General features: G+C 38.6%; 1 protein-coding gene across 2 annotated transcripts; it reads left to right on the forward strand.

Moving 5' to 3' along the window:
* Positions 1 to 9,242: 9,242 nt before the first annotated feature.
* Positions 9,243 to 13,344, forward strand: PNRC2 (proline rich nuclear receptor coactivator 2). 2 transcript variants are annotated; one of them, XM_032789556.2, is made up of 2 exons: positions 9,243 to 9,331; positions 10,621 to 13,344. In XM_032789556.2, the coding sequence occupies exon 2, from the start codon at positions 10,639 to 10,641 to the stop codon at positions 11,059 to 11,061; it is 423 nt and encodes a 140-aa protein (XP_032645447.1). In that variant the 5' UTR covers positions 9,243 to 9,331; positions 10,621 to 10,638; the 3' UTR covers positions 11,062 to 13,344. The 2 variants fall into 2 exon arrangements, with proteins under 2 accessions (XP_032645447.1, XP_032645448.1); XM_032789557.2 differs by having other exon boundaries at positions 9,279 to 9,361.
* Positions 13,345 to 17,106: the final 3,762 nt, after the last annotated feature.

The raw sequence follows: 17,106 nt of genomic DNA on the forward strand, positions 1-17,106 counted from the left end.
CCTACAGCAGCCCAAAACAAGTGACTATACTGTGAGAGTTCTCTCCTGGTCCCAGAGTACCACTGGAAGGCGGTATCCTGACTATGGTTTCAGAGCTACTACTATACTGTGTGAAATGCTGGTGCTTTTTTCAGTTTTATATTGAGCGCTGTGTTGTTTGGAAGCTCTAGACTGGATAAACTCTGTCTTTTACTTTGAAATAAATACTGAACTCTTCTTTGAACCCAATGAACACCACAACCGTTTACTGAGCATGCACACATTTGCCTGAAATGTTGTAGCTGAAGAGTTTCTGTGCAGATATGTGGCTTGTTTACCACTGTCTTTTTGCATTCCCATGTGTGTCCAGCTGAATGGATGTCAGCCTGACCCCAAACTGATACAGAAAGAGACAAGATGTCTTTTTAAATATCTAGAAAGAGATAGCAAGGAAAAAACAACCAGTCCTTGTGTCATCCTTGGTCTGAGTTAAAAAAATACTGTAACTCTCTACCATAGCTCAGAGCGCACATTTGTAGCATGTAACATGTTATTTCTAAACTCCAAATGTTATCAGGAACCTGTTCTCGACACAATTCAGACTGAAAAACATCTATAAATCACAGGATGAAGAGACATTTCAGCCAGTACAAACAAAATAAGGATTTTAACACACTGAGTAATGAGCTGATATGCACGGGAGAACAGTTATTTATTTGAGATAACTACTGCAGTTTCAAGGCCCAAGTAGTTGTATACAATACAGCGAGTTCTGTTTCTACAGCCTGATGTTTCAGTGTAAGAAACTAAAAGAATCTCAGACATGAAAGGATGCAAGATGTCCTAATGCAAATGGGAGAAAAAACACACACATACATTGTAATTCTTCACAGAAAACTGTGGTTGTGCAAATGGAAGCATGAAAAAAGCCTGAACCAGTCTGTTTTAGAGACTATGTCACTATAAATTTATATATTAAAACAGTGATTCTCAAACCTTTGTACTGGTGACCTCTTTCACACAGCAAGCCTCTGAGTGCGACCCCCCATATAAATTAAAAACACTTTTTTATATATTTAACACCATTATATATGCTGGAGGCAAAGCAGGGTTTGGGGTGGAGGCTGACAGCTTGTGACCCCCCATATCATAACTCTGCGACCCCCTGAGGGGTCCCGACCCCCAGTTTGAGAATCCCTGTATTAAAACATCATTCCTTATCTCTGTTACTCATAACACATTAGATTATTAAAACAAAATATTTTTAAAGATCCAATTACTCTACTGTCTGATTGTTATTGTCTCCGTTCCAACAGTGCTTAAAGGCTTCAACTGAGACCTGAGAGCCCCAGGTGCTGTATATATACATACAGGTACATGCGTCATCCATATAGACATGGTAGTGGAGGAACCACGCCAGTAGAGGATTTATGTAATTCGGGGAGGTGGTTTAACTTGATAGACAGAAATTCAGAGTTTTACTGTTGTTGATGTTCCCAAACATGGGCCAAGATAAGGCTAGTTTATTGGTAAAACTTTGTGGTGTTGACCAGGCCTAAGACACAGTCTCTCTCCCAAAGAGCTTCCAGGCTAAACAAACAAAGGCTAGGAGAAGGGAAGTATTACTATCCTCATTTTACAGATGGGGAACTCAGGCACAGATAGATTAGGTGATTTGTCCAAGATCACACAGGGAATCTGTGGCAGAACTAGGAACTGAACCCAAAACTCCTAAAAACTGTAATAAAATTGAAAGCTATCGCTTTAAATCCTTGTGTTTTTTTCCTTGTCCTGCCTGTAGGCTAGGGGGCTCTGTAGGGAAGCTTTCGATCTGGGCCTAGCAGAGTCTGTTTTTAGCTAGCCTCTGTAGAAGAAGGTGGGGTGAGCGGAGCCTTTCTGTTTTAGGGAGCAGCCTGTTTTGCCTCTCTCTGTTTTGTGTTCTTGTGTGTTATCGTTCTGAATTCTAAGGAAAAAGTAGCATTATGTTTCAACATTCCATCAAGAGTACTTTATGTTTTGTATTCAATTTCTCTGTTTGTACACAGTGAAACATAATACTGAATTCCAGAGCAGTGACTTAATCACAAGACCAGCCTTGATTTCTACTTCTCACATTTTATTCTTCTTGTTAAATGAAACTGGACTGGTCACTTTCCTTTTTGTTTCTAGTCTAGTTCTTTTTAGGGGAGTGCATAGGTTCCTTTTATTTAGAATTTTATGATTTTTAAAGGCTCCTCATTGATTCTTTCTTGCAGCATTTTAGTTCCTGGGTGCTGGAAATACAGTGAACACCAAATCTTGTTTTATTTCAGCACTATAAATGGTCCTTTGAATCAAAGGGGAAAAAACATGAAAACATATATATAAATACCACGGTATTCTGATTTATTCAGATTACTTAGAATCCAGTCCCACAGCACAGTCCTAGTATTTGTTCATAAAGTAAATCATGAAAACCTTTACATTCATGCTGTATTAGATATTGGCATTTAAAAATAAATCAAAATTTGAGATGTCAAAACTAGTTGATATATTTCTTTTCAAATAACATTTAGAACTATATGGCATAGCTGCATGAGGAAATAAATAAAGGAAGTAAAACAATTTTATTAAGTTGCCAAATATCGGGGACATTCCTTATCACCGGAACTGAAATCAACTGAACTACACAACCATTTAGAGTTTAGTATTTTAACTTTTGGGCTATCATTCATTTTGAGGTCCTTCCTCTGTAAACAATGTGAGGGTGTGTGTGTGTGTGTGAACAGGTTTAATATGTAATGCATATTTTTCTATTAGACTAAAGCTTTACGAATTCTGATTCATCTAGATAATAAAATATGCAGCATGGTTGAACAACTCACTTAGTTCAGATCCAGCTGGGGAAACTTTGTACATAGAAATTGTTTCAAATATGCTGAACAAGTAAATTCTTTTAGCTGTTGACGCTGTTTTTGTCTTTCCATATGCAGTGTTAACTATTACAAAAAATGCACAGTTGGAAATTGAAAGAGCTTTGGGATTAATTCCTATGCTTAATAATGAATAGCATGAATTTGAACTCAGCTTCATGATTAGCAGTTTAAAGAGCATATTTAAAGAGGGAGCTTGAAAATGACTGAAGAAAAAACAACACATTCAAAAGGGTTTCAGAGAAAGTGGATTTTTAAAGATGGTCACATGTTAAGGAGTCATTTGGTGATTTGACCCACATGACCTGATGCATGTTGTCCTGGAAATAGTTAGAAAGCAGTAGTTTGGCAAGCAGCAAAGGCAGTGATTTATATCGTTTGAATTGATCATGGGACTCAGTTCTCGATAAATAAGTGTTTGTATTTAGTAGAAAAAATATAAGTACAAATATCAATCACACAAAAGTTCATGTGATAGGTCAAGATTTATAATTTTATTTTTAAATAACATTTTTTTAAAAAGGATGATCCAATAGTTTCATGAAAATGTTTTGCTTTGTCCTTCACACACTATTAAAAAAACACTGTTTTTACAGCCACAGTTACATCAGATAGGATTAAAAATATAAGGTATACGAACCCCCATGCTTTAGTACATCACTTAGGATTAGAAATAAACTCTCTGATTAGGTTATGCCATAATTAGCCATTATTGGGAATTTACACCTTTCTCTGAAGCAGCTGGTATTGACCACTACCAGAATATTGAATTAGAATGATCACTGAGGTGCGATCATATATGGCAATTACTGTGTTAGTAACTCTTATGTTATATATATGCATGCGTGCGACAGGTTGTGTGTAAAGGTTCTATGATTTGTTTGATTTTCATAGATTTGTTTAATCCCTATGGGATTGATATATGAGTTGCAATAATGTACAATCAGGCTTTGTCTTTTTCCCATGCAAACTGAAATACCATGAGAAGACAAGATCTCATGTTATTCTAATCCCATAAATGGCTCCTTGGTGCAAACTATTTGCAATTTACTGATAACATTACTACTGATAATGTTTCATTTTAATTCAAAATACTTTAGCATGATAAACTATACAAGTGTTGCCACAATAAACAAGTGCCCAAAAAAGTACATATTTCAGGCAGGCTAAACTTACAAGGGTCATGAAGTACTGAAGGCTTTTCTTATCTCACAGTTAACAAAAAATCAGGGAGAATTGAATCAAACAATTTTAAAGGCCCTGGTTAACCAACTACTAATATGACACACCAGATATCATTTGTGATCAATATGTAGTCTTAATATCCAACGATTCCAGCAAATGTTTCTTACGATCATTTATTTGAAGACAGGAATTGAGATCCAGTGCCTTCCACCTCAATTGACACAGCTGTCTTTATGAGAGCTGTATGCAGTGTTGTTGTAGCCGTGTAGGTCCCAGGATATTAGAGATACAAGGTGGGTAAGGTAGTATCTTTTATTAGAACAACTTCTGTTAGTGAGAGAAAGAAACTTTTGAGCTATTCAGACTTCTCCTTCAGGTCTGGGTACTAAGGCCATGTGTCTATACTACAAATTAAGTTGACCTATGTTAGGTTGATTTAGAGTCACTGCAGTAATTACTGCTGTTTTTCATGTCCACACTACCCTCTTTCTGTCGATGGTGTATCCCCTCACCATGAGGGCTTGCAGTGCACCCACTTGCACCCATGCCAACTACAGAAGCCCTTCTGTCAGTGTCTTCACTGAAGCATTACAATGGCGCAGTTGCCTCTGCAGTGTTTTAAGTATAGACAATCCCTAAACTACTTTATTGCACCATTGGTCATTCCTCTAATTTAAGGATTATGCATGTTGGAGCTTGGCTATTTCTGCCTGCTCTCTTTGTGCTGTTCTTAGGTTGTTAATAAATGGAAGATGTCAGTATCCAGTGTGGTAAATTTGGAACCTTTCAAGGGCCCTAAAAATTAAAAGAAAAACTTGTAAATACATTGCTTATTAATTATTCTGTATTTGTTCAACATTGCTATGTGAAGACAAGTACAAAATAATCTCCATAGAAATCACTAAACAGATTCCTAAGTGTTCTGGAATGTAAATGCCAAGTACAGACATATATTGCACTGGTATTGCTTGGAAATAGGCACCAGAAGCTATGCTAAGAAGGGAGTGAGCTAGTAAACATTAATTCTTTGGCTAGTATGTAGTAATATATGACCTTGGTCATGTGAAAATCTGATTTCATACAGCTGATATACTTTTTGTTTTATCAATAATAAGCAATTTTTACAAAAACATTTAAAATATCTGTTAAAACTTTGATTAACAGAGAGTTGAGTGCACAACTCTGCTGGGTTACATCTTTAGAAACAAGAAATTTAAAAAAAAAGATTTAAACTCATCTGTGGGGAAATTTTATTCAAATCTCTAAAACATACTTCTAAAAGATGCAGTCAGAAATCCCTTTCCTCTCCTGGGAGGACAACATTACACATGATATAACTGATTATTTCAAACTAGTGTGCTGTATATACTATCAGTACGCCTGCTAGTTTAAAAAAATATCCTGAAATCTATGTATAAATCACACAAAGGATCTTTTCTTCTCTAAGGAAGAACTGTCCATCTTTGATGGTACTTGGTCACTTAACACTTCAGATGCGAGCCAAGATCTCAACAAGAATCTATATATGAGATTCAAAACAGGTAGAAGACAGTATATAAGCTCTGCGTCTCAGAGAGGCCAAGTTTCATGTGCCACGCAGGCAGTTTAAATCAGGTAGGTTGCTTGAACTGATAATTATCAAATATAAACATCAGGGATGTTGGCAAGGGTATTTTCAATGCAGAGACTTTGCCTCTTGAATTTGTTTCCCTTGTTGGCAAAATAGGGACAGTATGTTTATTGTTAGAAAATAGTGTAGAACTATTTTATTTTCTCAGAATACATCTTGTACTTGGGTGATGATGGATACGGGGGATATTTCATGTTGTTTATAGGAAGCTGTATTTTAACTTTGTTTAAAAATGGTATATTAAATGGTGTGCCCTAAGCCTTTCATAATCTTACAGACACACTTTGTGCTTGGAAGAATCCATATGTATATGCCAGTACACAGGCTTTGCTGGGATGGAAGGTGCTGTATGTATATACACCCACCCACTCACCTCACATATGTATCTAGTTATTTCTGTGTGACAAATTGCATTCATCATGCACCTTTGACTGTGGCACTTCCTCTCTGTGCACTAAACCATCTCCCTGGCGACTACTTCTAACATTACACATATCTGAGTACCTCCAGCAAGCTGCTATTTATTTTTCCAAAGCCATCAGCTCTAAAACTCCTTACTAAAATGTGGAATTTCTCTATAAAATAACCATTGTGTGGGAAGGCACCATCTCATGTACTGCAAGCACATATGGAGTCTATCAGGGTGGGAAAGCACAATGGGGTATTTGTATGTACTACAGGGTGGCATTTTATGGTTGGGGGTGTGTGTATGTGCATCCACACACGTATGTTGTTGCTAGCTTTTGTGATTTTTATTGAGTCTTGTGATCTGAGATCTTTTTTTAAAGTTCCAGCTGCTGAAATCAGGAAATTGCATGAAAATCTCATCTTTTATTTTCAAAAGTTTCTAGTCCTCCTCATTTTGGAGAAAAACCTAAAAACAGGAACCAAGTGGACCCTAAAGGCTCAGAAACCAGAGGACAAAACCCAAAATAAATTTTAAAAAAACAAACCACCCTCACAATTTTAGTGGCTTCTCAATTTTTTTCATCTGAAGGGTTGGCAGTACTGCATGTGGACTCTATCTGGGTGGGAAGACACAGCATCTGTGGTGTGGACTCTAGAGCAACAAGGGAGGGGTGAGGTAATATCTTTTATTGGGACCAACTTCTGAAATGTTTTTGATGGCTGTTTTTGGAGTGTGTGAGGTGGAGGAGATGGTGCCCTAGTTTTTCTGAAGGCCTTCTACAGAGCTGTTCAGCATATTGAATTGTTTATAGTGGTCAGCAGGTAACACATGCTGTCCTCTGGGAATGATGTTTCATTGCTTGCATTTGCTCAGGAAGCAGAAGTTGCAATAGGTTCCTTTTTCTTTATGCTGCAGCGTTTCCTTTCCAAATGGGATCATTCAATATCTTCCATTGTAGCCAGGCTGGTCCCAGGATATTAAAGAGACAAGGTGAGTGAAGTAATATGTTCAGACCAACTTCAGTTATGGACTTTGTCAGGCAGCAGGAAAGTGCTGGATAGACAGGGGAAATGACACTGGTATTTCAGGGAGGTATCTAATTTAGGAATTATTGGCGGAGGGGCCAGTGAAATTGCTGGGTACTGCCCCTGCCTTAGAGTGCAACTCCCTCACTGAGTGGCCCCTTCCCAGCGTTACCCCCAACATACTGCTCCAAGAGCAGCCTCTTTGTGCGGCCCCCCCATGTCGTCCCTCTGAGCACCTCCTTTCCTTTCAGTGTGTCCCCCAGCTCCCTCCTCCATGAACAGCCCCTTTCCCCCTCACTATGCCCCCCGCTCCCGCCTCCATGAGTGCCCCCTTTTCCCCTCAGCGTGGCCCCCGGCTCCCCCTCTGAGCGCCTTTTTGTCTCTCAGTTTCGCTCTCCACCCCCCACATCCTTTCCATGACACTGTAGAAACCCCTCGAGCTCCCCTCAACCCTCTCTCTTTCCCTTCCCGACATGCTCCTCTCTGAGGCGATTCAAACCTACAACAACAGCTGCTTCGACCTCCCCACCCTGCCTCCTTTCCGCCCCAGCAACAGGCAGGTCTGGCTCCTATTGGCCGAGGCGGGGGTATATCGCGTTCCCATTGGCCAATGCCGGGAGAAGGGGCGGGTGGTGGCTGGCGGCATCCAGTGCAGGAAGGCGGCCGCCATTTTGTGTGGGTGGCGAAGGCAGCTAGTGCAGCAGCAGCGGAGCAGGGGCCCTGGCTGCGCTTTAGAGGGCTCTGAGTGTGGCGTTGCCGGCGGAGAGGCAGTGGGATCCGATTCCTGGAGGCTTAGGGTGTGTGAGCGAGTGAGAGAGACAGAAGTCGGTAAGTGGAGTAGGGGACGCAGGAGGAGTCGAGCGCAGCGGCCGCCATGTTGTTGTCACTGAGCTGCCCAGTTGTTTGCAGGGGTTGGGGAGACGGTTTAGCGGATTGAGGCGGCGGCAACGGGGATGGGAGGATCAGGCAGGGGGAGAAGAGTAGTGGTCGAGGACAGGAAGATCCCAAAGGGGCTGGGGAAAGGTAACCCGGGAGTAACAAGCCCCTGTTATGTGCCTTGTGGGGGAGAGGACCCTGGCGCGCGGGTGCGTAACCCTCCGAGCTCCATAGCTCCTTGATTTAGTAGCCGCGAGCCGTTCTGTGGTCACGACCAGAGCGAAGGGCGGCGGAGCGGGTGGTTGCTTCAGAGCAAGGCGTAGGGTAGTGCGGGCTGGGCGGAGAAGTTTAGCAAGAAGTAATTTGGTGAGCTAATGACCCGATCCTCTTATTGATTTGGTATCATGGTGGTGGGGAGGAATGAGTTCATATGGCTACTCAGTACATTGACTAGAAACTGAGGATGTGTATCCTGTTACTGCTAAATGGAAAGCATCAGCTGGAGAGCTCAGTAATCCGACTGCGTGAGCTGTACCGAAAGGGGAAGTGTCTGAAGGTTTAACTGGAAATATCTTAAATAGAAAGTGTTCCAGCAGTTAAGGCTGGAATCTGTAAACACGCTCCTGTGCTACCCTAGTGCCTGCCTGCTTTTGTGAGCAGCTCTGTTGACTTACACGGGAGTGCCCGGGGAGGTGTTAACACATTGGGACTCTATCCCAAATCGCTATCTTCCCATTATGTTTGACTCTTTAAAGAGCCAAGTCCTGCTTGCCTTTTCATGCTTTATAAAGCTATAGGCAAAAATAAGAACTTAGTATTGTAGCAATTTTTTATCTCTGTAACATGGCTAGTATGCTCTTGGTAGTATACAAAAAAAGTATAAAGTAATTCAGCCCTGCAGAAAACATCTGTGTGAAATCAATATTATCCCCATGTTTTTCAGATCCAAGATGGACAAATAAATTGTATTTGTCCCTTGTGTGAATTCTTTCTAGCCCTTTCCTTTTTTAGAAATTGCTGCAAATGATAGTTTCAATCCCAATTGTTCCTTGGCTAGCACCTGTTTTTCCCTTACCTGAGTTCAAATGTTTTTCTTTTTGTCTTCATAGCTTAGACTTCTCCTCTGGAGCCTGTGTGCTGAGAATCTGATGTTGGGCTCGGCTTCCTGGCTGAACACAGCAGATCAGCCCATGAAAACTTCCATTCCGAGCCAAAGGAAGGGGTCCAACAGAAGACAGCACCTACTCTTTCGGGGTTGGCAGCAGGAAAGGGGACGAGAGGTGGAGGCTGCAGAGTCTGAAAAGAAGACTGAAAGGTGGAGGAATAATGATGACTGGAAGATGTGGTGGGTGGGGAAGAAAGTCATTTGGCTACAAGCTTAGCTGCAGGTGCTTTGGAAAGCAGTGGTTTGAAATTGGATTTTAGATTCCAGATAGTATTCTCATTCTCTCTACAGGTTCTTATGCCATGCCCATCACCATGGTATCTTGAGTGGGTTTCAGTAGTCTATCTGCCACCAAAAGTGTGGTTCTTTTCTTTTTCCTTTCTCTCCATGGAGAAGGCTCTATGTTTTTATTTTAATTTTAAGAAAGTACATGGACTATGTTTCTATCAGTGAAGACAAGGTTGCAAGGTTGAAAGAAATGCATTTGCACTTAGAAAGGGAGGGATGTGATGGTTCTTAGATTCTGCAGAAGTTGGCTCCTCACTCCTGGACGGGACCAAGAAAGCTGCTCCTACACACATCTTGTGCAGTAATCAGTTGTCAACTGCTGAGCTTTGGGTGATACAGGTATCATTAAGCACCTTTAAGAGTAGGATTAATATTTTGAATTTGATAAAATATTCAAGGGGAGCCTGTGTAAAAAGTGGAGGACACGTTTGATGTGCTTCTGGTAACCTGTATTGCTGAGGAAGAACTTCTGCATTTCATACTATTTGGAGAGTCCTGAGGGCCAACTGTTTCATGCCCAGGTACATTGCATTGCTAGAATTCAGTCAGAAGGGAGTTGAGGCTTATTTTATGGCGGCCATGTTGGAATACCATCTCCTATCTAGCCACTGATGTCAGAATGTGTCAACTCATGACTGCATAAATGAAGAAGCTGTGAGAACTTCTCAGCTGTGGACTGACAAGACCAATTTTATGTATGCATCTTCAACCATGAGTCTGTATTGTAACTCTATAAAGTGTTTCTTCTGCTATCTTTACCTGGATTTAGCTGTTCTTCATTTGAGTGCTGATCTCTGCCAAGTTGTGGGCTAACTTAATGATGTGTGGTATCAGACTTGTAAAAAGACCCTGCTATTACAGAATTCATAAACACATTTAGACATCTGTTTTAACATTTACAAATTGGCTAGGTATTTAAGGATCCCTCTCTCCACACTTCTAATTCAGGTCTGTCCAGGCAGAGTTATAAAATGGTATCGTGTTCTACCTGAAGTCTCTTGCTATCTGAATACATTTGCCTTTAATTTAGTGGGCATATAGTTTGACTTCAGTTCTTTTGTTTAGAACTTCACAAACTTAAACTTTTTCGTTGAAAAATCAGTGTCTCATTCAGAGTTCCTACTGACTATTGTTCCTCCCTTTTCATACAGGTGACATTTAAGTTGAAGATGGGTGGTGGAGAAAGGTTCAGCATTCCAGTTCCCCAGTCTAGAAATATTACCAAGAAGAATAAACAACTTAACAGGCAAAAGAGCAAAGATCAGAATTCTCAAATGAAGATGACCTATATGAAGAAAGAAAGAGGACATGGATGTAGCACATCATCTGTTGCATGGCAGGCCATGCAAAATGGGGGCAAGAACACTGTGCACTTCCCAAATAATCAGAATTGGAGTCCTACTTTATCAAGTCCCAACTCACTTTTCACATCTCAAACCAATCAGAACTATGCTGGAGCAAAATTTAGTGAGCCACCTTCACCAAGTGTTCTTCCTAAGCCACCGAGTCACTGGGTACCTGTTTCCTTTAATCCTTCTGATAAAGAAATAATGACCTTTCAACTTAAAACCTTACTTAAAGTCCAGGCTTGAGATGGAACTTCAAAAATTGAAACGTTTTAAAATTTTTACAGGGTTTCAAATTTGAGACTGTTAGTTAAATTCATAGTTCCAAAATGCACAATTTTTTTATGGAATCAGATTTGTTAGCTGCATCTAAAAATTGAGTCACATGATGTGGGGACCACTTTTCAAGAGATGTTCAACTTAACTCTTCATATCATTCAGAGTTGTGTGCTGTGTGCATTTACTGTGACAAACTATGTACTTGTGATATCAACATGCAATCCAAACAAAGTTTGGTTGTCAGTAATGCTTATGCATTGTATTGCGCTTGGAATTTGAACTGTGACCACTTAAAAATATGCTGATTTCCCCCTTCTTCCTCCCCCACTGGAAATGAGAGAAAGTTATGGCAAAAAACCGACCCTTACATTATGTAATGCACCTTTGATTGGAAAACATAAGCAGTTTACAGAAGTACTCAAACCAGTATCTTTCATACTTGTTTCAGATCAGTTAATTGCGTGAAACCTGTTGAAAGCTAATTAAGAGTTCATTTTTTTTTTATTTTTTTATTTTTTTTACAAAATCTACATCTAGCCACTAGGAGAGAGATGGCATTTTTTTAAATATTAGTGAGCATTTATTTGGTGTGTGTTAATGATTGACAGGGCAAACAAACCTGTGACTAAAATGTACATGTTTTTAGGAAGTTTACTCCCCACAGATTTTGTGCATCCTTACAAAACAATTTGATGTTAAAATTGCCTGACATCTTGATCATTTCAAAAATGTAGAAATGCATTTTTATTTTGAACCTGTACAATTTGAAATGTGCCACCTAACAAAAGCATTTTGCATTGCCAGGTGACAGCCAAAAACCTTCTAATCCCTTTCCTTTATTGGGATTGCACTGAGCAGTTTTTAAAATGCATTTTTGTATGTTTTATATCTTTGAAAAAGCTGAAATGATAGAGTTGTTTGAGCTAGTCTTAAATTGGATACCCTGTAATGTGAAGTTGTTTAAACTAGTGTCGCTTGTGGCAAGTATGAAACATATAAATAAGTTGGGGGGAAAAAGAGCCATGTAAATAAATGTAAAACTCTGTAGCATATGTAAATTCATGCTGGGCTTTCCTGCAGAAAAAGTATTTTTAGTACAAAACTGCTGAATGTAAGATGACCATGCTGAGTACATGGCCTGATTTAAAAAATATTTTGTTTAAAGAAAACTGTAAAAGCACACACATGGCTGTGCCCTTGCACTTATGTACCAGTGAACATTCACGTTGTTTTTGTTGTAAGCTGTTTTTTAAGTAAATTCAGTGCAAATAAGGCTTTTAGAATTTTTAATAAAAACAAAACTCTTTTTTTTAAAAAAAAGCTACACCAATCTGTGTAAAATGCACCTATTTTGAATGTATAAAAGTGACTTTAGCTGGGATGAACTATTATGGTACACTGAAAAGATTCTAAAACTATTAATGTAAAGGTCTCTCAATAGACATGTTTATATAAATACCTAAGAGCTAGAGCTCTGCCTACAATTTAAAAAGTATTCTAGATGGTTTTACATATTTGAGAGCACAGTAACTCCATTAATCCTGCAATGAAGATTGAGCCATCCACATCTGGCTTTTATTATTTGGAATTTAGATGCAACAATACTGTATTTAATGTCCCTCCCCTTAAAGAACCACTGAAGTGCTGTTCTAGTTAAAATATATATAAAACCCTATTAAGTCTTCCTTCTGAACTTTATTCCCAGTATGCTGGTTGTCAACATATTAGTGTTTAAATAAAAGCTGTTTGTAATATGATACCCAATACTTGATTTTATTCAGTGATGCCATAATCCAGTTTACAAAAGCACAGATGCTTCCATGGTGGAAGTGAGAAACTGATTTGTGACATACTGAAAGAATATGAAGACAGTTGTTTAAACACAGTAATCAGCAATAATGAAGAATGGGGAGTAAATAGGGTAACGATTACAAAAAAATAGCTTGCTAAAACAAAAGTGGTTCTTTAAGTGCTCAAGATGCACTTCTGTGCATTTAGTTCTATTTATACATTCAAAGTGTGCTGGCAGCTATCAGTGTTTACACATCTTCAAATAAGATGACTAGATTGGTAGTTTTCTAAATTTATTATGTTCCTTGTCTCCTAATCTCTCACCAAATGTCATCCGTTGTACCCAAAGTGTAATTGTTATATTTGATATTTAAAATGTTTATGAAGTACAGCTTGTACATGTATCAATTGGAAATCTTAAAAAAACCAAAACAAATAAACTACTTAACCTCCCCCCCCCCCCCCCAAACATCTCTGGTGGTTCTTGTTTCTTAAAAGAACTGTATAAATGAATCACTTATTGCTCCAGCCTTTATACATTTTGCACTAAGATTGAATTTCAGCATGGGAAGGATTGTACTTAAGGAAAGAGGTGATTGTGTTAGTATCTTCTGAAGATGCTTGATTCTGAGGTAAGAGATACTGAAAGAGGGGAGACTTCAGCAGTATTTTGAACGAGTACTCTGCCTGAGCTGACCAGGTAGTAAAAGATCTTTGTGCAGATGGTGACTGTAGGGGAGGTATTTAATGCATGGCTCAATTCAGGGGGGCAGTGGGGAGAGACAGTAGATTTTATGCCTGTGAATGATAGTGGAAATGTATATTGAAAGAGGCAGAGGAAAACATTCAGTAATGGAGACAGCCCCTAGAGATGTTTCCTCATACTGTTGTTTGTGACCAGCAGTTGTATCTTGTCTTGCATTTGGACTGTAAGCCTTTTAGGCAGGGGACTGCCTTGTGGTGTTTGTACAGCACCTAGCACATTGATGTCCTAATCTATTACTGGGGTTGGTAGGTGCTATGAGACTACAAATAAAAAAGGATAGCTGTAGAGCTAGGCGGACTTAATCAGTGGTATAAAAGCAACAGATGAAGCTATATAGGTCGGTTTCAGAAAAAGGATGAGTATTTTCAATAACAAAAACTCTTGTTCCACACAGCCCTCTTAACTATCTCCTACAGTACCCATGAGTGCACTTTCTGTGAGATGGATCAGTATTTGAAAGTAACTAGCCTGAGTTTTTACACCAACAAAATCATTTGCACATTTCTAGCTCTTTATAAATTTTATAGTGCAGTTGGTCACTTGAGACTAGTTAATATGAAGGTCAAACCATAAGACAAGTTATTTGTTCCTTATTTTTACTGTTACTCCAAAATTGACTTTTCTGATGGAGAAAGTGTTTGTGCTTTTTTTGTTGGCTGACATGTATTTTTACACAAGTGTCAAGTCTTCCCTACTTTTGCTAGTGCGTCTGGCCTCAAACCAAAACCCAAGCTATACATGGTTGGGATAGGTTTAAAAAGTCTTCATACCCATTTAACACCAATGCTTGAAAGGAATACTCTTTGCAAGAGATTCAGTCCTCCTTCCCTTCACAATTGAAGCTTGAGAACTTAAATCCAGGTGATATTCATGTCTTTTTTTTAAATACACAAGCCATACATTTTTCAATGTTCTGCTTCAGTCAAATCCAGTATGTGTAATGAACAACTATAAAAATCCAGATTTAAACTCATTAATGCGAAGTGAATAACTGGAATTAGAAAAACCAAAGTTTTTCCCCCAGAAGATCATATAGTATCTACCATGATGAAATCCTGGGTACTAAAGAATAGTGCTTCAAGACATTCCAAGAGCTGTGGATTTAAACATTCTGCTCTTCAGCAGTGTAGCACATTTTTTTTCCAAACAGATTAATGGTATAACAGTATGGTGGACATTTTAGAAAGATACAATTTAAATTCTCTGCATCTTTCAGATTCCCCATGTTACTTTTCACTTGCACTTCAGTTAAATGATCCTTATTTATAAAAAGCAAATTTAGCCCAATGTATAAAAATAACCTCCACTGAAGCACATGGACCCTCAGATTTCATGGAACAGGAAGAATGGCCTACTTGCTCAGGCCTTAGTTTGAGATTCAGGAAACTTATGTTCAATTCCTTGCTCCCCAGACTTCCTGTGATTTTGGGCAAGTCACATGGGGCCAGAAATTTTTAAACAGAATCTAGGCCCTCCAGCTCATTGAAATTCATTTGGTCTCTCCGACTTGATTCCTCATCTATAAACTGTAGATAACAGATTTTCCTACCTCACAGGGTTGTTGCAAGGTGCTCAAATACTACTGTAACAAGGGGCCCTTTTAAAATTGCTTAGATGTAGGATACTAATAATTGTGAGGATCAGCTGCCTACCAGGAACAGGTAGGGATTTGATTTGCTATACTCATTTACAAATTTAACAGAGTTATATGAAATGAATAGTTGAAAATGGGTGAGAAAAAGACCCCTAATACAACAGACTACAAACCAGGACAGCCTGAAAGTTAGTCACTGAAAAGTTTTTTCTGTTGTAGTCTCAGCTCTTGTTCATATTTCAGCAATTTACAACTAGTAGAACTAGAGCAAATTTCACTTCTGAAATTTGTATTTTAGTGTGAAGATTACAGTATTAGTTTGTACATGTCAACCCTTATCCTTTAATTTGAAATTTTATTCAAACAATGCCATGAAAACAAGCAATGCTGCTTAGATTAAAACTCCTAACTAGAGACAAACTATTTGAAATAAATGCTAGAGTTATTCCAGATTGAGTTGCTGCTATCAGCAACTCAGTAAGTGAACAACATTTGAAAGGAAGATTTCTATTCCTGGTTGAAATACAAAATCTTTATGCATTTGACACTACAGCCGCCACTCAAATTATTATGCTTTCAGTGTCAGCTACAAGTTTTAATGCCAGCTATTCAAAAAAGCTATCCAAAATAATAGATGGACTGTGATAAGACTACAAATTAATTGTAAAACAACGAAAAGATACCATTTTTCACATCAACTTGTGTAGAAAGGAAAAAACATGAAAGCTGCATATGATCTGATAAGTAGAAAGCCAATACGGTTTTCCAGATGTGACCACCACAATAAAAAACCTATATTCCAAGCACAGGACAAAAGGAAATTTGAAAGAACATTAACTCTTGTTCATAGCTGCAACTTCAAAACAAAGTTTCTTTCCATATTTTAACTTCCCAATAGGTCTGCTATTGATGAATACGCTTTGGCTCCACAACCAGTGAGGCCCCAGGAAAGTCTGTTCACAGGTATTTCAAGGTAGGATGACCCCTAGTGGAACAGACTACAGCTGTGGTCACTCAGAAGGTGCTTTCAGGGTATAGCCAAAATCCTGTACATTTTATTCTGAATTCACAGACTTATTTAAACAGATAGAACAAAGAAAATTTAAGGCAGGATGGTGACGTGTACAAATAAAACATCTTTTCCCCCAAATACACAACAGTTTACAGTCTTCCCTCACCCTACACACATCCTCAAACGTGAATGTCTTCAAACAAATCTGATAGCAGCTCTCTAGAAGCTTTTTAAGAGCACTGCTATTTTTTTGCATTTATCTTGTTAAGAGTATTAGTGGGAAATTATACTCCTAAAATGTTGAATTTTATATTCCTTCATACTTTTAAATATTTTGTGCAGTGTTCCTGACAAACTAAATATGTAAGTTCTGTAATACACTGCAATCCTAGTTATAACATCCAACTGTCCTCTAACATGTTTCAAGCTGTAATACAAAATTCATTTTGAACATTTTAAAAGGCTCTTTTCAAGAGCAGAAGTGTCAAAACATGTAAACTTTCAGACTCCAAATAAGCTTTCATAATGTACATTTAAACACAGATGTGTAAGTATTTAAAAGGCACATAATGGATAAACATCTATGCTGTTTCAATGACACTTGTATTTACCAGCAGTCCTAATCTGAACACACAGCTACTTTATCCATTGTGGTTGAAGATTTTCATTAAAATTAACAGTTGGGTGTGTGGACTTTTGGATTTAATCCTAGATACGTGGAATAGAAATTCCAGTAGAGCTGTCTGTTACTATTGAAACAAAACTTTATGCTACAATTGTCATGGATTGCAGCTCCCTCCTTCTTTAAAAAAAAAAAAAAAAAACTAAAACATTATATTTCACTTCTAC

This window comes from Chelonoidis abingdonii, chromosome 25 (genome assembly GCF_003597395.2).
Source record: "Chelonoidis abingdonii isolate Lonesome George chromosome 25, CheloAbing_2.0, whole genome shotgun sequence".
In the NCBI taxonomy this organism is placed as follows: domain Eukaryota; kingdom Metazoa; phylum Chordata; order Testudines; family Testudinidae; genus Chelonoidis; species Chelonoidis abingdonii.

Bases quoted from the DNA above. Each gene is read 5' to 3' on its own strand.
- PNRC2 (XM_032789556.2), top strand. From the start codon at position 10,639: ATGGGTGGTGGAGAAAGGTTCAGCATTCCAGTTCCCCAGTCTAGAAAT.